The following is a 23,200-nucleotide window of genomic DNA, read 5'->3' as shown; positions in this document are numbered from 1 at the left end:
CTTCAACAACTAGTTGCAAGGAATCAGAGCGAACCAACAGAAGATTTATGTGTTTAATTTACTGTTTACTACAGTTCTAGTGGCGATGTGACCTCTTGGACCTCGGCTCATTGATTGTGTTCATTTTCTGCCAGTTGAAATGGGGATAAAGCAACGCTAAACATATAGATAAAGAAATAAATGCAGGATGAAAATTAGTAAGGGAAACACAGGGAAACACAAGTTTGGAGGTTATTGCTGCAGGGCCTCTAAAGGACAATCTATCACAGTAAAATAAATGACCTCTTTTGGTTTTTGTGGGGGGGGCAGAAGCAGAGGAAAAGAGTGCTGAAACGACCCGAGACCTACCTAAGGGCACGGTTATACCTTTGGAAAAATAATAACAAAGAGGGAAGGCCGCCATTCGCACTAAGATGTGATATTTCTCACACCCAACGGCCATGTAGACATTTATAGTCACTGTTAAGTGGGGTATAACATAAAAGGGGGCTAATTCCAATGGTGAATTTCAGCTTCAGCTAAAAAACAACAAATATATACCTTTATTTTAAGAGAGATAGAGATCTGGCAAATATAATGAAATAAAATAAAAAAAACATATTTTCACAGATGAAACACTGAGATAAAACATTTTGTAAAAACATTTAGGTGACCCAAATCTGTTAAATATGTGGGTAAAGCAATATGCAGGTCATAAAGATTAGGGATTTTGTTTGTGGTTCGCCCCCTTTACTTCACTTTGTTTCATTTGACATAGCGAGGTCCCGTGGTCCAGTGAACACCAAAATACCAGAGTGCACAACACCCACACTGTTCACCGCATTTTACCGCAAACCTGCTACAATTTAACATTTGTGGAAAAAATAAGCAATTAATCAGCTGCAAGTTGCTCCTTATCAGTTGACGTGTGGGATTAGTGGTCAAGTGTTGTGGGAAAAACACCATTGACCAGAAGCGTGAGATCCTTTAGATAAAGGTTTATCGAACATAACAGTGTTTTTCTTAATTACACACCAGGTTGTGAGTGTGTATGTCTGAGTGTATGTATGTTTGTGGTCATTGGTAGAGCATTGTTTTTCCCATAAAATGGCTGAGAATGACCAATATGGCCGTCTTACCTGTCATGCGTTCTCATGAAGTCCCAAGATTTCTTCGTCCCATTCTGTGGGGAAAAAAGAAGAGAAAAACAGAAATGATCACTTTTCCCATATTAAAAAAAGTTGCAGCAGAGTGGTAAGTTTCCCAATAGTTTATCATTCATTGAGGTTGTGCTACGAACAGTTACCGACATCTTATTAAGGCCTGGGTTGCAAAATGGAAAACGTCTCCTTTAAAAGGCCTCAATCTTCAGTCAATTAAATTTAGGATGGTAGGATATCTTCAGGGAATCAGAAAAGATTTGAATGTGGTTTAGTGTGTGCAAAAAATGGTTATCTGTATTGAGATTTCCCATAAATATTTCAAATTAAAAAGTCTGAAATTAAAGTGAAACCAAGAAAAACCTCCCAAATTATTATTTAAAGGAGCAGCGTTCGGAATTAAGTGGCATCTAGCGGTGAGGTTGCAGATCACAACCAGACGATGGCCGCAAAACTCACAAAAAGGCCCTTTCTAGAGCCAGTTTGTCCATTTTGGTTTGTCCATTCTGAGCTACTGTAGAAACATGGCGGCCTTGGTGGAAGCGTTTTCACTCCCTATGTAGATAGAAAGGGCTCATTCTAAAGTAACGGCGACACAACAATTCTTATTTTCATGGGATTATACAATAATTAAATAATTCTTATCGATATTATATTCCATTTCTGCCAAGTCTGTTCCGTAATTCTACACACCACACCTTTAACTCTATATTGTGTATTTTCCACATTGCTTATGAAAAATGGTTTGTAGCTTAGGAGTAGTAGCTCCCTGACCAAATTACACGTGCTTTAACTGGGCTACACTTTTTGCGCCTGGGGGAAATATGACTATTGAATATTTTTTGAAGGTTGGGCTACGCCTCTGGTCCACCCACATCATTCTTCAGTAGCGGTGATGACAGTTTTATGAGAGCGAACACATTGTGGACGACCACAGACGTCTCCTCTGCATGTGGGCATGACTTCGGTACTACCCGGGTACGGGGAGAAGTCAAGTAAAATGCCACAGTAATTACACCCTAAACATTCAGGCCTGGCCACACAGCTTAAGGCTTTTGAATTTGTCAACGAAAAAGTACCATACTTAAGAGGTATGTGGGGAAAAATCATCAACATAGTGCCACTAAGATTTTCTCTGCTATTTTATGCTTTTCAATGGCCCTACCTGCTGCCATACATTGATTCCACAGTCCATTCCACACATTTTGAAAATAGCTAGCTGTAGTTAAAACGGTACTTGACAAAATACCTCTGGTGTGGGGATGGTGTGGTTTAAGCAGCCACACCCTTCCTGGGTCTAGGTTATTGGGCCCAGGATCAGTGTGGCTGTCTAACGAGCAACAGTTAAACGACAGACACACACAGACACACACGAGAGGAGCCCTTGTATTGACATGCCGTCCATCGGCCCTGGGGCTTGTTCCACCTAGCCCCCTCTCTACAATAAACTGGTATGTTCTCAACCCCATCGTCTGTGTCTCTGTGCTGGAGGGCCCTGAAAACGCCACTTGCGTGACATGTGGCAGGCGAAACTGCCACAGTCTTGTTCTGCCTCTTCACAACTAGGTATCTACGTTTCTATATCTATGGTCCGTCCTCTAACTGCCGCTGTATCCACAGCTCATTCATGACAATGTTGTAAAGTAGCAGGAACACACCGCGACATACAATAAACCAATCATTGCCCTTCAGAATAAAACGCAGCACGCATCTGTCTTTCCTATCTTCTTTTAACTGCAACTCTGCATCAAGATTTACTGAATTATTACTTTAAAAAGTAATAGCGGCAGTAAAACTGTATTTCACTATAATGGTTAAATTTTGCAATTAATCCGTGGTTCAAATCCGTGCCGAACCGTGGGGGACAATCCGCACGGATCAACTACATTTCATTACACCACTACATCCTGGTCCTGAGTGATCTGGTCTGTGTCAACCAAGGGTTTCGGTTTCAATAGCACATCTACAACGGCAACACCAATGCCACCCAAACCGCGATCCATTGTTCCACTACACAGTGCATATAGTCACATTTTGGCACCGCAAAATTTCACGCCATGATATCTAGTTAAAGCCCTTGTTAGTATTGTTGAAAATCATTTGTCACCGGTTGATATGGTGTTGCTAATGCGCCAGAATATACCAAACAAAAGATCACATTTTCATTTTCATTTAGTTCTAAGGATACAAACCAATTTTAGGATCTACTGTGAATGTTGTATTCCGTCAAACAGTAGAGAATGAATACATGTTGTTCTCACACATTTGCTAAATGCTTTTGTGCGTCCTGGAAGGGCATGAAATCAACGACAATCATGTATTTGTAAAAATAGATGGCAGTAAATAGGCAGTACCGAGCGCAACAGAAAAGCATTAAAATGTCGACAGTGGTCATTAGGATGGCCTTTAACCTGGAACCGTGAACTATGTTATGTATGAGCCTCTCACCAGGTGAGTCAAACAACGGACTAAGGGCTCACTGAACGAGACGTTGATTTCTATCAAAATTCCACAGATGTGTCCCGACATCGTTGGTCAAAACGACAGCAGCGTGAGTGGGCAGGTCTCCCGCCATCAGCGATTCTCCTTCTAGTTGATGGTGGCACTAGGACGGTGTAAGGCCAATTCGTTTATAATTAACTGTGTGTGCCGCGGTGTGGAAAGGAAAACAAAACCAGCACGCTGAACAAAAAATAAGTAGTTACTGTATGACTTGTCTGTGCCTCTTCTCTACAACGTATTTGATTTGTCGTTTGCACTGAAATTGCTCTTCCTTTGAAAGCGAATGGGCCAGCGGAATGGAGAGGGAACCGCTCTACAGAAAACAGACAGTTATATTTTTCTTAAACTAAGATATTTCAGGGGGCGAGTGCAAAGATATCAGAGCGAAAACTTGAGATTATAACAAATAATAAAGAGCACTCAAGAGTTTGACAGAGGTTTAAAATTTCAGCAATTTGGAGGGGGCTTTGTTTAAGCTATGTTTTTCATTGAAAAAAGTCCCTTAAATTATCAATAAAATAATGAACATGTAATTTTAGGTTTATACCATAAGGACAATTCTTTAATTTAAGGGATAGATGGCAAGACTAGTTACGTAATTTTTACAGAGGATATTTATTTTGCGAAGTAAACAGTGAACTTTGTCATTAGTTTACCTCATTATTTGACACTTTGGCCACGTTTAATAAGAATTTCCACATTCTAACATTATATGACAGAAAATAAGGAAAAGCATAACAGGGCCCCTTTAAGGGGGAAGAGAGAAAAAGGGTGCATAACTTTACAACATAAAGCACGCAAACTCCTACAAACGTTCTTTGAAAGAAGTTAACTCGTCTATTTTCACCTTTCGGCAAAAGCGAAAATGAATTCACTTGCAGGCGTCCGCGAACCGCAATGATGATGATGAATCCCTTGACGCACTTTGCGAGCACTCCAGAGGCTCTAATGAAAGTGCATGAAGGCGGAATCGCTCTCAGTAACTTGGGGCGATTCGTGGCCTCCTGAAAATTGCCAAATAACTGTGTTGACTTATCTTTAAAGGGGACTCTTTGGTGGCTGTCAAAATCTGAAGCATACTCACTCTGGCTAAAGGAATCCTAAGATACTGATGTACGTTCTGAGGCATTGTGACTGCTCGTGGGCTGAGCTCATGGCAGCCATGTTGGCCATCTCTCCCAACCTAAAAAAGGTGTTAGACCCCAGCCCCCTACCTTGTCCCCTTCAGTGCTGTAACAGCTGGCGAGCTGATAGCTCTTTGTACCATGGTGACGATTGGTAGATTGGTGCTGGGGTTTGGGTGGGGGTGTGGGGGATACTTGATGAGACAATGAGGTTTTTTTTTGCTGGCGGGGGTGCTCATTGGGAAAAGATCAAATAAGACTGAAGGCTCGCCGCTGTTTCTGAGACAAGCGGGTCGGTCCCCAGTGCACAGCTGCCATGTGACTGGGGTGGCTGCTGTTCAATAATCTGACGTGCTTACGGTGCCATCCGTCTATCAGCTTACTTCAACAACACTACAGGACCTCAAAATATGGGGCATAGAACATTTTGATATACACCAGTGCGGTTACGGTTGGTAAAAGTGGAGGAATTATTGTTGGGAACTGCATGATATCTCAACTAGGGATGTAACGATTCAGCGATACGAATCGGAAACCGGTTTTAACGTTAAAAATGCGACTACATCGATACGAGGATCCCTGGATCGATCGAAATGCACCATGAACTGGTCGTGGCCCAGTTAAAAAATTACTAATCGGTTGACTGCTGCGGAGACTCCCTGATCTAACATTATACAAGTCATGTTACTTTCACGCCGTTGAACAGACAACCCAACACTTCCCCCTCGCGCTCTCTCCCCCCAACTTCGTCTCGCCACACACACACACACACACACACACACACACACACACACACACACACACACACAGACACACACACACACACACACACACACACACACACACACACACACACACACACACACACACACACACACACACACACACCACAGTAACCAACGCATCCAGGGTCATTACAATATTATATTCAATATTACTAGAACAGAATCACAATATATTAGATGTTACTATATCTAGTGCCATAAAGTAACAAATACTTGGGATTCCCTGGTCTTTTATGAAATATATTTATTTGAATGTAAGCAATGCCACTTCTAGAATCAGAATCGGTTTATTGTCGCCAGGCACATTTAAATATACTAGGAATTTCTGATGGTGAGGTTTGCTAAAAAGCTTAACAGTCTGGAAAAAAGGAGAATAAAAATAACAAAACACAATAGGATAAAAGAAAAAAGTAAAACGTAAATACCACTAAAATGTCATATATATATCTATAATAATATCTACATAATATATAATATGTCCCTATACAAATGTGCGAATTTGCTTACTTTAATTTATAATGGAAAATGAATGTCTACATTAAACAAATATTAGAACTGTATCAAATTGCATCGTATCGCAACAAATCATTCCGTATTTAAATGTACTATCCCTGAATGGTATCGTAGCCCATGTATCTAGATAGGTATCGGATCGTCTTATAAGGGAGAGATGTACACCACTCATCTCAACTTGATATTAGAGCAGTGAAATTCAAATTAAGGATAGGTTTGCTATTTTTCAACCCACTGCCACTTCGCTGATGCTTTACTTTTGAAAACTTGCTGCCCTGCTGCAGCTTCTCACTGTTCTTAAATGTGGGGAACAGAAAAAAAAATGTAAACAAAAAACCTAAAATCTCCTTTTCAAATAAGGAAACTTGGATGTCACATTTTATTTCAAACCAATTTTTGCAAATCCCGAAGTGCATCCAGAGTGTTAAGATGGCTCCAGCCCGTTACCAGTGGGAAGTGACACAACATGTTTCTAGTCTCTTACGTGAGTGCTCATGTTGGCAAAAGAAAAGATTTGCAGAGGGGCAAAGAATCAATAAAATCCTGCAAAAACCTGACAAAAGGCTGTCTGACAATAATGTGAGCTTCCCGCACTGTCACAAACTTGTGCTGGGTCTGCTTGGTCAGCACACACGCTCCTGCACAGACAGACGTTCCCTCTAGTGTCCTGTCACCACTCACAGATGGTGGGGTTCCACTCATTACCAGGAGTACTTGGTGGGGAGTGGGGGGCAGTATGAATAGCCTGGGGGGGGACAGAGAATCATGGCTGACATGGATTACAACAGAGAGATTAGCCCATTCGGTAAAGAAGGGGGAGGGGGCGGGAGGCCTTGAAAATTAATGTTCTCCCTTTGGGTTCCGAGATGACAGGGCCCCCTTGTTGCAGATTGGTATTGTAGAGTAGGGCTGTGTGGTCTTGATCTCTGAGGTGCTTTAATTCAAATAACCATCAAATGCGTAGATGAGAGAGGAGACCCCCCACCCCCACCCCAGCAGGCTTTCAGCACCATAACCCTCACAGCTGCAGCAAAAGAACAAAAAAGACTAAATGCCTTCGTGCAGCAATGGACAAAGCGGTCTTTAATGCCCACCATGTGCTCGCCAATTTCCCTTGATTTCAGCTCTGGCATGGTGTGCTTTATTCACCAGCCTCAACCAAAGGAAAAGCAGGGCGCATCCCGCAAACAATTAATGACCACTAACCGAATAAGCAACCAAGGGACAAAAATGGTGGAATACAGGGCCACACATGGCACCAAATATAGGCCAAGGTAGAAAACAGTGTGTTTTATCACGATGAATACTAAATACTGTTTTATCACAACAATAAACTGGGCTTATTCCAGTGTAACGTGGCAGACCTATGACAAGAATAGAGTGCGGCGCTCAAAAGCAAAGTAGGGTGGTAGCTGAGCGTTATGTATTCTGATAACCCTTCTTCAAACACATTAAACATTGAAATTATTACACCAACATATAATAAAATGTTTTTTGGTGGTGGAACTTTTGAGTCTTGGTGCTCGACAATGGTGCATTCTGATTTGGAAGCACTTTGGAGAGTTAGCGTCTAGTGGGTCAGAGTTCAATCTATTTGAACTCTGGGCTTCTGGAGGTGAAGTTTTGAATGCCGTAGTTGGATGTCACTGCTTTCTCCATAGGAAGTTTTGATGGTAATCATGTGCAAGCAGCTTTAGTCAATAAAACAAAATCAATGGCAAAAAAAGCCCTTTCCATACAGGCAATACGAAGATGTTGAGAGTGAGAGCAACAGCACTTTTAGATCACCACAAATTCAAGCGGTTGATATATTTATTGAAAATGTTAAAAACCAAACAGGTCAGTTTAGCTGATGTTGTCACAACAAACAGATTAAGCAAAAATGTCTCAAAGTTTCAGGAGGGTAAACGAATCTGCAGGCTACACTAAGGAACATACAGTACAACATAAGCCTCATTTCCATGATTGTTCTGACGCCGAAGTGCTGCCGCGCTGAGCCATGCTGATTAGCCTGCTTGTGCTCGGTTAAGGTTTGTGTTTCCAATGGAAACATTGCGGAGCAGCGGCCCCGAGAATATGTATGTGTGTATATATATATATATTTTTTTTTAATATTATTTTATTTATTTATATATATTTTTAAACCTGTGCTGTCAGAATGCTGGGCATACAACACAGAGTATTTGTACGCCATTGCATCTAGGACAGAGTTAGTCTGCAGGTGGAGTTCAGGTTCTCAACCTGCAATGCAGCTCTTTATTCATTGTTAAATCGTCAAGAACTGCTGCAAAAACTCTGTCTTATGGATGACCTGTAGAATGACAAGAGCACAGTTTTTGGTTATAGAGAACCACCACCAACTCCCCTCTTTGGAGAACTACTTATCATGTTTGGGTCTATAAATAAGTGATCACTACTCCAAGAGGGGGAGAATCACCACGGTGAGACAAATAAACAAAGAAACAAACAACATTTACACAAATATATATATATATACATTTAAAAAAAGGACCTGCTGCCTTGGCCACGCTCTCTTTACCAATGGAGGATTTCGATTTGTCTGATTTTCTCAGATTTGTTCTTGCTGCTCTGTTCATTTACGTATGTACGTAAGAATCCATTACAGCTACGTAGTGAGTATCATTTTCATTAACAGCTATCCACTGTTTGTTGACGTATCAATAAACATGTTCTACCACTGAAAAACACCCCCCCCCCAATATTCACAACACGACTGGCAAAAATGGATGGAAAAAGAGAAAATGCTGTTGAGCTTGTCTCATACAAAGTGAGTATTTTAACAATGGTGCCGTTGGATGTAAAAATTACACATATCGAATGGGATGTCCTCGCACACCCTGAGAAACCAATCATCGAACACTTATGTAATTCAGTCACCACGCAGCGCATTTTGGCCACATTCAGTACTGTTACTACTAGGTCTGCAACAATGAATTGATGAAATAAATTGGAAACGTGTTGCGGAGCCGTGGCCCACTTCACTTCAAGAAAAAAAACCATTTGAAATGGCGGATCACTGATCACTTATTACAGAGTGAGACACAATTGCATGTAAGGAGTGAGCTAGGGCAAATTGCATTGTTTGGAACATCTTTTATATATATTTTTTAAATAAATTTAGTGTCTTGTCTGTACTTGACCTTTGGGTAACTGGCCTTTACATAAGAAATTATTAAATCAACAAGCATGTACTGAGTTTTATGTAAATTGTGCTATTTTGCAAACTCATACAATATCATTTCAGAAAAAAATTAATGTGTGAAAGTGTGAGAAGGAGAAAATAAAATATATTTTTATGTTTTTATCTGATTCACTGATTAATTAAAGAAATAATCAACAGATTAATCGATTATCAAAATAGTTCTTCAATGAAGCCCTAGTTACAAGGCTGGGGCGAAAATCCAGCAATAGGAACGGTTCACAACTGTCCCATGCCAAACCATGCGTAGTGGAACTGCGGCTATAACTGTAACGAACTGTGCTGAGGAACGTTTGGCCTGACCGTGGAAAAGGGGCTGTACAAGAATGCTTTCCCGAAACCCCTTAAAATAGCAAGTATAAGTGTGCCAAAATATCACATGGGAGGTGGGCTTCTGGTGTCTTAAACAATGAGCCAGGCCAGTAGTATTCTACTGCTGCCACCAATATTATTTTTTTGGGCCCATCAAACATTACATCATTTAGCAGTTGTTTTTGTCCAAAGCACCATTTTGTCTGTAGTATTAAACCGTTGGTGATAATAGTATCAAACCGCAGGTAGTATAAACCACTGATGCCTTGAATATCCTAGTATATCAGCTATGTCTAGAACACCCATGAAATGCAAATATTCTATTCATTTTAAAATATATGCTTTATTTAAATGTTGCAATCTTGCATGTTTGGGAAAAAATATAAAACAAAGACATTGTTATTCTGCAATCAGTTATATTTTAACAATCTACAGTGAGTGAGGTCATTGAATAAATCATTTTTAAAATTGCATTGGTGGCCCAATGGGGCGAGTCACCGATGAGTCAACGTTTATACCAATCATGACGGCCCGATGATCGGTACAAATGTATAAAGTTAGCTTTGTTTTAGGAGCTCAAATAGGCACATATCAATTTATGTGAAAAAAGGAGATGTGGAGGGGGGGGCAAAATGGACCGCAACACTCGCTTGACATGTGCTGGTGAGGTGGCCGCGAGCTACACAAAAGAGATAAATTATTCACATCATTGTGGTGAATGAATGGAGCCCAATTAGGCTGGGGGTTCAGTGTGAGCACAAGGAGATGAAGGAGAGTGCAGTTCTGGGAGTCAACGAGGGAGAGTCACCTGCTTTGTGGAGCGCCCGGGGGCTAGGGGGCTGGGGTGGAGGTAGTGAAAAACATAACAGGCAACGAATACTGATGCTAAAGAGGTCCCTGTGGGGTGTGACGTTATCTGGGCCCCGCGTGAGTAAGGGGCGATGTAGTACGACGCCCGAGAAGCAATCGTTCTCTTTACTCACATACTAAAAGTATGCTGGATTATAGTACGCACATGTAGTATGAAGCACATAGTGTGCCATTCCAGATGCAGCGAGTGTCATTATTGAAACATGATATCTACAGCAATAGTGGCCAATCACGCTTTATAGAATCTGATCATTTTGCAGAGTGCTGGATGGTAGATAAATAGAAGCAGTAAAATAAGTAATGCAGAAGTTTTTCTGTGACAACAGTCCTTTAGTTCAGTTAACACTGTTATTTCCAAGTCATGTGGGCACCTAAATAGGAAATGTAAATAGTTTTATGTATGGCAGGGAGAGTGAAAAGACTTCTCTTAAAGTGACTCTGCTGAACATGACCAGGCCCCAGATAGTACAAGGGGTAAGAACACAACATAAAAAAAAACCTAGTTCTAATTAAATAGCCTCAGTGGGGAGCTGGGGTTGGGGTCTCCCTGGTCGCCCTCTGACCGGGCTCCAGAGGAGAGGGGACAACCGGGATGAAAGGAAAGGCAAAAGAGGAGAAAGAGATAGTCCGCCACCTTTTGTTATACATCTGCTATTTTAGCTAGTTCGTAATTTTCCTAATTAAGTATAAAGCCCATCTCTGCTGTTGCAGGTGTGGACTGCAAATGGCACCGTTCTAATCCCCCAGCTTCCCCGCAAAACCGCTTCACCAACAAGGCCTCATCTACACCACCAACAGCGTCTTGTTTCTAACAGTTATGATGGAAGGTCAAGGATATAAGAATTTAGGCTGTCTTCAACAGTGTCTGTTCAATGTTCTGTCCGTCTGCAAAGTGTACTCAGATTAAAGTAATTGATTGCTGAAATAAGTGACGGACCGACTCTGTATCCTGCTTTAGTGTTTTATAGATACTAAAATAATATTCCAAAATTAAAAAATGCCCTTCGCCTAGGCTAAGGATGACAGGTTCCTTTTGGCTGACAGGTCAGAGAAAAAATGGCAATTCTTTCTCCGCCTGTACCCTGTCAATCTCAAAGTGGATTGCTGAATCCACTTTAAATGAAAACATTTAAAAATGTTTTTTGAATGTCACATTGACAACTGATTAGCATCAATCAATCAATCAATGCTTGCTAGCGTCCTGGGAAATCTCCTTTGACTGACGCATGGCACAGTTGTGTTTAAGACCAGATGGCGAATGTGAAGATGCAGCCTCAGCTGGGACAACCTCAACTCACCCCTTGTCAACCATTTGAGTGAAGCACCCCAGCCCAGTCAATGCCTCACACAGACACACTTATGAAAGCTCCAGCTTCAAGTTCTTATTCCAGCAGGAATAAGCGCGACAATGGGCTTGCGCGCGCACAGAGCACACCCCCCCCCCTCGATAAAATCGTATATTGCCGATTGGAATTTTGCACGATCGCCCAAGCCTAATGTGGAGTTAGTCAAATATTGCACTTAAACTTTAGAAGTGGAAAAAATATTGCCCGTGCCCGTAGGTTTACTTTAGCCATTTGCAATGAGATTTTCTCGACCCTCAATGGACCAATATACACTTAACAGTGACCCCAAAACCGTAACACAAACAGAATCATGTTTTTTGAACCCCTATCAACTATGTGTGACCTTATCATAGCATACTGTCACTCCCACAAAGAAAGGCAAGGGGTTTCCACGGGTTGACAGCGTTGCAAAATGAGCATCAAACTTGCTCAACTGGGGCCACTTTTGCAGGAGATAATGGGAATGGTGTTGTGTGCGTGTGTACGTGTGTGTCTTCTGAATGGAGGACAGAGAAGTGTGGGTAGCTGAACAGCGTGACTCAGTGATGCAAATTGCTGTTTGAGGAACAAGCCACCTAAAGAGGATGCTGAGGCGGCTCTCAAGGGACCGATAGGAACCTCAATGTGGCATAATACAGTATAGCGTCCAAACTTTTAGGGGTGGTAGGAAGTATGTTGCGTTATGCGGGTATGGGGTTTTACAATACAGTCGGGGGAATTCACAAAGCAATGGTTTGTGGCCACTAATAGCACCATGAATTGTGCCTGCTATCTGTGCCGTTTTAGGGCCCTTTTCACAAAAGATAGGGGCGAAGTGTCCCCGTTAAGCACGGGTGCTAATTATGCATGGAGATTGCACATAGAGGGAGACAGGTCCCGATCTAGACCTGATCTAAGGTCTTCTATAGCCTTCTTTCTCGCCTCTCCTCCCGTGATAAGTGAAATGTGACTTGTGCACAAAACCATTTTCACTATTGAAGCGTCTGACTGACACGCGCACACGCACACGCACACGCACACGCACACACACTAATTTAACTTAAGAATTTCTAGTTCTGACTGAATCTTAATACAACAATGTAGAAATTCCGATATTGATTTAATATATTTTGCTCTACAAAATTCCGGGTCGCTACAGGGGAAAGGCCGCGGCCTGCAGAGCTGTCCGGGGTTCTGAGGTTCGATGCCATCTGTGGTTCAATGCCAGTTTTTTTTGACCACTTAATCGCTATTCCCTATAGCTTTTAGTCATTTTTTTCGATATCTTTTGAGTTTAATAGGAATTATAGAACCGTTTTTTTGTCAAAATTTGTAACGCCTGATTTGTACAAAAGGTTATCAAAGTTGACAAAAAAAGTCAACAAGTTGCTTTCTGAGTGCATTTTGAAAACCACAGGCTGCTGTGTGTTCTACTACCAACAGATACCATGAGAGTAATAATAATTATAATGTCAAAATATAATTAAGAGATCAGGTTCATGGGGTCTGGGTCAGGGTCTGACACCGCTTCTAAAAGGCGATTCAGTTGCACCAGCTCTCCGAAGACTACAGTGCAGCAGAGCCTTGTTTTGGTCTGTCTCAATTACCACCTGGTCTCTGCACATGGTAACAGCATCACTCTAACTGCGTGAGGCTATTAGCGCTGGCGTTTGTGAATTGCACGCAATTTGCAACGTGGCTCATTTGCATAGAAAGGGCCAATTTTGCAACAAATGCATGCATAATACCTAATTTAAATACGCACAAATAGCACCGGGACACTATATGCATGGCAGCATCACTAGCGGTGCATTTCACTGTTTGAGGGTGCTTTGTAGGCTTGGGAGATCGTGCGAAATTACAATCGCCCATTGCTTGGGGGCAGCGTTCGGCAATATACGATTTTATAGGGGCGCGCGGTAGGGTTTGCGCACGCACAGAACGGAATGTAATGCAGCGAATGCTGTCTCCCCATTCCAGAAGTGCAGGATTTATTATTTACAAGTAAAGTATTTACACAAAACATCCAGTAAATTTTGTCCAAAAGCAACGGGGAGACATGCGTCTCGACAGTGGGGACGCACAGGTTTTTTTGGAACAGTATTGAGTAAGGACTTCAACAGTCCCTTAACTCATTTGTGTTTAAACATTTGGTTTCATACATGTAGGAAACAAACAATGGGGAAATGGGGAAAGCCTCCACCCCTTTCTACCTCTCCCTCTCCTCCTCTCCGCTCCAGTTTCAGAACGGTAAACTGCACTTTTACTACATTTTTACTGTCAATATTTTTACTGTCATCAATGTCAACCACAATCGATGGAGTCGATCGCGACTGACGCAGTGGATCGCCTATAGACGATTAAATTGTAAATCGGCCCAAGCCTACTTCTTCGTGAATTAGACGCTTGCTTTTTCCGTTATTTGCGGCAATTGAGCGGCCGCAAAAGCCACATAATTGCTTTGTAAATTCCCCCCCTCAGTGTTTTGGGTTAGGGTTAGGGTTATCATGTTAAATGTGATGTGTACTTTCTATTCCAATTCATTTCCTCACTGCATCATCGTGAAACACACCTAAGACAAATTAAAAAGGAAGTACATGTGGATTTTACTCCTAATCAAGAGTGAACATGGGCTTGGCTTACCTTTTCAGGCTAAAACTGGGATGAAAAACGGATGAAAGGGTTGCTAGATGGCTGAAAAGGTATGTGCATCTGCAAAGTTTTTAACAGTAAAGTAGAAGTGAAAATCCATTGTCAGACTATAGAGTCTTAAATATAAAAAAAAAAAAACACTTGTTCCTCATTCAGTAACTTTGAGACCAGTCACATTAAATAATTATAAATAATGTTATTCTTTTGTAAAGGAATAAATATACACAAAATATTTCATAGATAAAATAAATGCTTGGGAACCATAGGAGGCGGCTCTTTTTACTGAAAAGAGAAACTTTTCAACACTACCGCAAGTGAGTCTCTTCTCCTCCGCCCACTGCGTCCATGTCTTCTCTAATCAGACTTTTTTCATATCCCAGCACCATGTTCCATTTAACATTATTAACTAATCTATGATATCACAATCCAAACCATATCCATAATGTTGGCTACTCTCATGGAGCGCATAGAGGTGCGTACCGCCACTTCTCACAAGCTGCGATCTCTGTTCTGCCGTCTCAAGTGGACAAATCAAGTGGGGATATTGTAAAATATAGCAAATTATTATTATGTGCCACTAACATCTTTGAGAAATTCCAGTGTGGTTTTAGAGGTTGACAAGGGGGAAAAGTGCAATCTTAATTATTTTAGATCCAAGCGCAGCCTTTGACACTGTAGATCACGCCATTTTCATCGACCGTCTGAACACCTGGGTTGGCATCAAGGACACTACGCGTGGCTAGTTTTATTCCTTCCTTTTAGAAATAACCTCCACAGGTAACTACTCATCCTCTACATCTCACATTACATGTGGTGTACTGCGAGGTTCTATTTTAGGTCCAATTTTATTTTCAATCTATGCTACACTGCCACTTGGCCAAATTATTCAAAGACACAATGTCTCTTTTCATTGCTACACAGACAACACACAGATACATACCTTCCTATGAGACCTGGTGACCCAAACAGCCTAGCTGCTGTTGTAAATTGTCTCAATGATATCAACTGTTGGATGGCACACAATTTTCTTCAGCTCAATAATTCAAAATCAGAAATCCTATTGTTTACTCACCCAAATTCTAACAGCGAAATTGAGAGTGGTCTGTTGCTAGAAACTTGGGAGTACGATTTGACTCTGACCTAAACTTTGAACCAAAAATTTAAAAAATATTGTCCAGTGCTGCTTCCTTCAACTAAGAACCATTTCAAGAATCTAACCAATACTATCTCAAAGCGACCCGGAAAATTTAATCCACGCCCTAATTTTATCATGACTAGACGACTGTAATTCCCTCCCTTCTGGCAACAACCAAAAGTCACTCTCTCGCCTCCAACCTGTTCAGAACGCAGCAGCTCAGCTTCTTACCGGTTCCAAAAGACGGCATCACATCACCCCGATCCTGGCTTCTCTCCATTGGCTCCCTGTTCGGTTCAGAATGGATTTTAAGAGTTTACTGATCACTTTTAAAGCACGTCTGGGTCTGACTCCAAGCTACATAAAAAAAAATATGTTGACCCCATATGAGCCAGAATGCAGCCTCAGATCCTCAGGCCGGGCCCTCCTGGCTGTTCCAAAGTCTAGACTTAAAACTAAGGGTGACCGTGCCTTTTCTCTCATCATCTTCAACTAAATCTGGCGAAAAGGGAACTGCTGGTCTTCCCGGCCAAACAAGGTATTTATCACAACATTGATATTAAAATCGACTCTATCTCTTGTTCCTACCAAGGCTGCAAGGAATCTTGGTGTCATTATTGATGACCAACTGACATTCTCGGACCATGTTGCCGCAGTCTCCCGGTCCTGCCGCTTCGCACTACTCAACATCCGAAAAGTCAGGCCGTACCTGACCCAATATGCCACTCAACTGCTGGTACAAACCTTGGTGATGTCCCGTCTCGACTACTGCAATGCCCTCTTAACAGGCTTGCCGGCCTGTGCGGTGAAGCCACTTCAGATGATACAGAATGCGGCGGCGCGACTGGTGTTCAACCAGCCAAAGAGGGCACATGTCACTCCGCTGCTCATCGAGCTCCACTGGTTACCTGTAGCCGCCCGCATCAAGTTCAAGTCTCTTATGCTGGCCTACAGAGTGATTGTTGGGAATGCTCCCGCCTACTTAAATGCTCTTGTAAGAGCACATGTTGCCCCCCGGATGCTGCGCTCGTCAAATGAGCGTCGCCTGGCTCTGCCGGCCATACAGCCACGGCAATCCAGGCTATTCTCATTTGTAGTTCCACGTTGGTGGAACGAGCTGCCAAAAATGACCAGAGCGGGGACCTCCCTCTCTGTCTTTAAGAAGCACCTGAAGACCCAGCTCTTCAGTGAGTACCTCCTGTCCTAATCTACAATTACTTTGCACCACCTTGCAGTATTTATTGTTACACCAATGTTGTTGTTACACTAATCTCTGTCGCAATGTAGCTGAATGTTATTCTCCCTTGTAAGTCGCTTTGGATAAAAGCGTCTGCCAAATGACTAAATGTAAATGTAAATGTAAATGTTTTCTGGCAGGGCCCCTCAGCTTTGGAACGACTTGCCTGAGGAGATACAGCGAGCAGAGTCAGTGACTTCTTTTAAATCACTTCTCAAAACCCATTTTTATAGTACTTTTATGTGATGTCGGCCACTTTCTTTATCTATTTTAGTTTTATTTTTTATTTACTTATTCATTTTTATTTCTATTTCTTATTATCATATTGTGTTTATTAATTTTTATTGTCTCTATCCGCTTTTTTGAATCTAATGAATGGATTTAATTCCTATTTTTTAATGTTCCTTTGCCTTTTAAATTCATGATCTGAGCTCTCTGCTTTTATTTCGTCAAAGAACTTTGTAAATTGTGTTTTTAAAAGGTGCTAAATAAATAAAGCTAGTATTATTATTGTTTATTTATTTTTGAATTGGAGCACACTTTTTTCTCAATTATTAGACACAAACTGCGGTCCGGATGATCTCCAGCCCCTGCGGCTCGGTTCACCCCCCCGTGCGCACGCACGCTAGACAAGTTCCGCTTCAGTGATAAAGTACACATTTTATTTTCAGATAACGTTACATTAGAGATCACATTTATTTTTTCTTGATTGCCCCAATATGGGCGGTCAAGATCCCTGTTGGACAATATTACCCACAAAAATACAGGGAGAATTGCAATCCTGCTTCTGATTTCGAAGTTCGAAATCAAACGCTCATATTGATCGATTTTCAATTTTGAATCGGAATCATGACACCCTAATGGCTAGTATGGCTTATTTTACTTTAAATATCCATATAACTCCACGTACTGTTAGGCCATATTTACACGCTTTGAACTGACAGCACTTTCTGAGAAGCTTGCAAAAACAAAGGACGCAAAATAAGTGTGAACACATCTTCATACTATGAAAAAATCCGAAAAATATCATTGGATGATACATATTGCCGAGTCCTTCTCCCTACAAGTAAAAAGAAAAACGCCTATCTAGCCCGTACATTGTTGGGAGATACAACGCAATGCTGCATACCAGGGTTCGACCGATATGGGTTTTTAAGGGATGATACCAATACCCTGGACTGAGGCTGCCGATACTGACATTCAATATTGTTAAATTCAAAATTCTTTACACCAAAAAAAAAAAAAAAAAAAAAAAGTGAAATAATTCCAGGATACATCACTGCCTTTAATTGAAGAATTCACTTTTTTTCTTTTTCATTAACAGAATGTGTAAAGAAAATAAAATTGCATTTGCAAAATAGAAGTGCATGACAGCTGTAATCAGACCAATCTGTCTCTGAACAGATTACTGTCCTTTTCACACATTTATTTTTTCTTCCCTGAAAAAGACAAAAGATTGGTCGGCACTCTCTGCATTGGGGAAAATAACGACCATAAATGGAAAATAAAAATGAAGTTGCTTGTCAGATTTTCGTAACAAGAAACAATATTTTTTAAAACAAGCTAAAAAAAAAAAAAAAAAAAAAGACCCGTGATTTTTTAAAGCGACTTCACAAAAAAAGAAGCCGAAATTATTATGGACTCCCTCTGTCCCCACTCTCCCTCTGCGCGCAAGCAGTGTTGTGGAGGGGGAGAAAGAGAGGCAAGGCTTTACAGAAGAAACTGGTTATGTATCTTAGCGCAACATCAAACTATATCAATATAAAAAGTATTGTCTCGTCCTATATCTGGTCTGAAACTATATTGATATACCGTAAGAAGTCTGTATACCGCCCAGCCCTACCGAGAAGGGATGTTCCTAACGACTAATTTCCCTGACGTTTAAACAGAAGATTAAACTTGGACTTGTCGATTAGTCTAAAAGCGTGACAAAATATTGTGTACATTTAAAAAAAAAAATACATATATTATAAGAGCCATTTGAAGCCATTAATCACATTCTTCAATAACCAAATGGTATTTTAAATGCCGCTGCCCAGGCATATTTCACCATCTTTTGGGAATATCGCACGCGCTCAAGCTCCACTTCCCCCGACGGTGCGCAAGAGCCCCGGGGGGCCGGGATCCCAGATGGGGATCCCGGGGAAAGCGCAGCAAGTAAACATAGCTTAACCAAGTCTGTGGGAAATGGGCCCGATGAGGGGTCACCGACACCGGGAAAACTATCTTCCGTATGCCACATTTCAGTGCAAATTATGTCAATATGTTATTTAAAAGTCTACATTTATATTATAATAGGACCTAATAAGTTTAACCAACTAGTATTTCTGGTGCAAACTACCGAGGGTAGCAACATTTAATCGACTAATCGCACACATCCCTACTACCGTGGGACTCTTTCAAAAGGGAGGTTTATGACATTAACAGGCCAATATCCGATACCTAATAGAATGGCAATGTGAGCCAACTAGTCGACCATTATGGGTTTTTCCAATTGCAGATGTCAATATTTAGAGAGCTGGGTGGCCGATGGCCGATATATAGTACTAATATCATGTTCCTGTTTTTTTTAAGTTTGTTTTTACATCTGATAAAATACAACAATTCAATAATTATAACAGCCACAAAATTGCTGAACTTAAATTAACATTTATTAAACACTAATGTTATTGTCTGCATTGTCTCTGCAGTGCACTTATTTAAAAAAAAAAAAATAAAAGATCAACTAAATAAATGTCTACAGGTAATCAAAAAACCAAACTTTGTAAAAAAAAAAAAAACTAACAAAACAAAACTTATGAATGAAAAATAAATAAATTACTAATAAAAAAATAAAAACAAACTGTCATATTAAAGTCTGGTCAGGAAATAGAGTCTCCCGGTTACAGAACTGCAGGATTTATTATTGAAGTATTTACATTAAAACATCCAGTTTTTACAAAATTAAGTCCCATAGCAACGGAGAGACGGTGTGATGTGGCACGGGACACACAAGGCTTTTCATTGTAACGGGAGGGAATGGGCCTGAACACAACACTCGGTTGTGTTCAAAAATGTTGTATCACACAAGGGACCACACAAAATAAATAGATCTTAAATAAAAACACAAGAAAAAGCCACGGGAAAGCACACATAGCGCAGCACTGTCTGGAGAAAGATAAAAAACTCCACTCAAATTCTCAGAATTAGGTTTGCATTTTGCCTCAAATGCGAAGTATTTCCAAACAGCACTGCTGTTTTTTTCTTTCAAAACAGGTTGCGGAGGCTCTGCACCATCTTTAATGAACCATAACACCATAACAAACTGGAATGAATGAGATGGTGAAGGTAGCAAGTGAGTGAGAGGAGGCGGGGCTATGTGGGTGCTGCAGCGGTGTGTGTGTCAACTCGCTGTCAGAGAGAAGAGAGACAGCTGGGAAGCAGCTGCTGCCTGTATATCGATAGTGTGGAAAATGAGTATTGAAACCGTTTTAAATATTCTGAATCGATATGTATAGAAAAATTGACACAGAATTACACTAGTCTGCAGACATTTTTTGTTTATCGGCCTCGTGAGTGCAGGCATTGGCCGATGCTATTTACCTCAAAATGTGCAAATATCGGCCTGTTTAATCGGTCCCCCGCCAGCCTGGACCTTTATACCCATTAGCCTGGCATCACGAAACTAATTTGCAAATGCGTCTTAGTCTGGAATCTCTCCATTCATTTTTGATTTACAAGGGTCGTTACCAACGGGTGCAGACCAAAATGTTTATGGACGCAATTGAACAGACCCACAATCAATCCGAGCAACGAAACATGTGACGTAGCACTGAGCAAGTGGGTTGGTAAATTTTACTTTTACCAAATCCTGTCGGAAGTATGGCAAACACATCTTTCTTATCAACAAAACTTTTTAAAGAAAATATACCGTGCAGTTAGTTTAATACTGTCGCAATACCAGACTTGACACACTGTTCCAGCGGCAGCCATCTTGGTTGTTTACCAAAATGCCTCAACGGCCCTCCTCTGGATCGTCATAGTATCAAACCCCGGCCGATATTAAATAAACATTTGTGATTAGCCAGACCCTGGCAAGGTCGGGTGGAAATCGGTCTGAATGGGAGGGTGCCCAGATGTATTCTGCAGAGCAAATGAAACATGAGCTCCCCGATCCGTCTGGTTATCAGATTATATACCCCCTTATTAAAACCTTCAACTTTGCGCAATGACCTTTGTAATACCTATCATACTTTCTGAATTGTGCTTTTGAGAACACTACCCGCAATTATGTTGGCAGGCACTTCTATGTTGCACACATCTGTGTACATTACGCATATACCTTCATAGAAGTGTCAAGGTCACATCTATTGTAAACTAAATGTACACTTTCTAAACTTTACTTCCATAAATGGAATGATGAGTCCACATACGACACTAATATTTTTAAGTGTTTTTTATTTTTTTGTTTGTTTTTTAAACACAACCTGCATTGACAAATCAATTTATCATTCAGACTGTGCAGTGCTGCAGATGACAACTGCAGCACCGCAAGGAAATCCTGAGAAATGTGATGAGACGCCACAGAGGTGTAACTGGACATTAGAGCCATGAGATGGGGTTTGGAGTCAAATATCACATCGGCTTGAGGAGAGAATAGTGAAGCGATCGATAAAGTGCTGCAGTGTGAAGTATTCATTTCCAGAGAAAATGAAGGCTGTCAAAACGAATATTACATGTATACTCTATAAAAAAACAAAAAACTGTTAAGCTACCACAGAAGAGGTTGTTTTACAGGCGTTTCTGATCACCCGCAATCATAGCGCAACTCAATTAAACCCCCCACCTGGAAGAGTGGTGGTGCAGAGATGCTCCTTTCACCTTCAATTTTCAACTTGCACTGTTAACCATCGTGCTTTTAAATTGGCTCATAGATTCAAGACAATTTGTTCAGTTAAATGACCAAAAGGGCAACTCTCAAGGCTGTGCAAAACAAAGTGTAATATATATATAATACAATCTAAATGACAGAAACACACACATATATACACACACATATACAGAGTAAAAATATCTAGGAAAAAGGTCTGCCTCTATGTGTAATACTATGCAAATTTGCAAAGACATTGCAAGAAATAGCTATAAATGGGCTGCAGAGGTGAAATTCCAACAATGCCCTTCCCATGGCTGGGTGTCTGGGTGATGCTTCCACTGGGGGTCAAATCAGCATCAGCATCTTTTCCTAAGAACCTCGACCCTGACCTCCACACTGCAGTCTTTCCACAACCAGGGACCTGTTCCTCCTTTGGATTCACTGCCATGGCGCTGGTCGGTGGACGTGCATGAGGGCGCATGTGACCCAGACCTCCCCGACCCTAATGTGAAGCATGTGCTCCGGATGCCGCTGGACCAGACGCTAACGGCTAGCCATCGTGCTAACCCGGAGTCTTCTCTATACCCGCCTCGGGTTAACCGGTCGAGGGTGCCGTGCTAGCATCGGCTAGCACCAGATAGCTGCTAGCGTCCACAACAAATGAACGCAATGATACCGCCGGTGCGGCGCTTTATTTGCTGTGGACTCACCTGGTTGTAGTGCACCCTGAACGGTTTCAGATAGTCTGATTCGGTGCAGGGGACGACTTCGATGTTATTGATCTGTTCCATAGTAGTGCACTGTTTGGCTGGACGGGGCTGCCTCACCGCACATAGGATATTGACAACAGCTAACAGCTAACAGCTAACAGCCAGAGCCGCTGCTTGTCAGAGCGAGGGGGGCGTCTACGGAAGCCCTCGAAGGACAATCCATACTATGGTATTAACCAGGGTTTGGAGATGATAAAGTAATGTACGGTGAACAAGACAGTGACTTATACTCCTTGAGATACGTGAAAGAAGTACAAAATTAACTGTATATACTACTCTAAACAAGATTTACGACTACATAAACAATAAGATTTTAGCAATTGTTCCTCTCCGTCTCCAGTGTATGTCTTATGAAAGCACATTAGTCATCTCCAAAATATATAATATTAACTTATCAATATTATATCAAACTGATTGAAGAGAAAGTTTTATTTGATTTTGTCATTTTCGTCTGCAACCAACTGCACCGTGAAAAAAGAGTGCTGACGGTTTACTTTCTCCATAAGTCCTTCAGTGATTCTGCATGTTGACTGTTGGCCTGGTCACTAATACTACGCTGCATGTTGAACACCGTTCACCAAGCTTTATGATTATTATTATTATTATTATTATTATTATTATTATTAGTAGTAGTAGTAGTAGTAGTAGTAGTAGTAGTAGTAGTAGTAGTAGTAGTATTTGCATTATTTTATTATTATTATTAGGGTTTTTGATGATTTTAGTCATGAAGGTCGAAATGCAGTTGTGATTTATGTATGTGAGGT

The 23,200-nt window shown here is 41.2% G+C and overlaps 1 protein-coding gene across 1 annotated transcript in view; it reads right to left on the bottom strand.

The window, feature by feature from the left end:
- nudt14 (nudix (nucleoside diphosphate linked moiety X)-type motif 14) overlaps window positions 1-22,487 on the bottom strand; it is a 41,559-nt gene extending 19,072 nt beyond the window's left edge. Inside the window, exons 1-2 of the mRNA XM_080024196.1 lie at window positions 22,377-22,487; window positions 1,119-1,162 (exon numbers count right to left, since the gene is read on the bottom strand). Of these exons, the coding sequence (XP_079880322.1) occupies window positions 1,119-1,162; window positions 22,377-22,457 (125 nt within the window). The 5' untranslated portion in view covers window positions 22,458-22,487. The remainder of the gene's footprint in view (window positions 1-1,118; window positions 1,163-22,376) is intronic.
- Window positions 22,488-23,200: the final 713 nt, after the last annotated feature.

The sequence above is a fragment of the Zeus faber genome, assembly GCF_960531495.2.
Source record: "Zeus faber genome assembly, chromosome: 2".
In the NCBI taxonomy this organism is placed as follows: domain Eukaryota; kingdom Metazoa; phylum Chordata; class Actinopteri; order Zeiformes; family Zeidae; genus Zeus; species Zeus faber.
The sequence above is the reverse complement of the archived record's forward strand: the minus strand, read 5'-3'. Positions and strand labels throughout refer to the sequence as shown.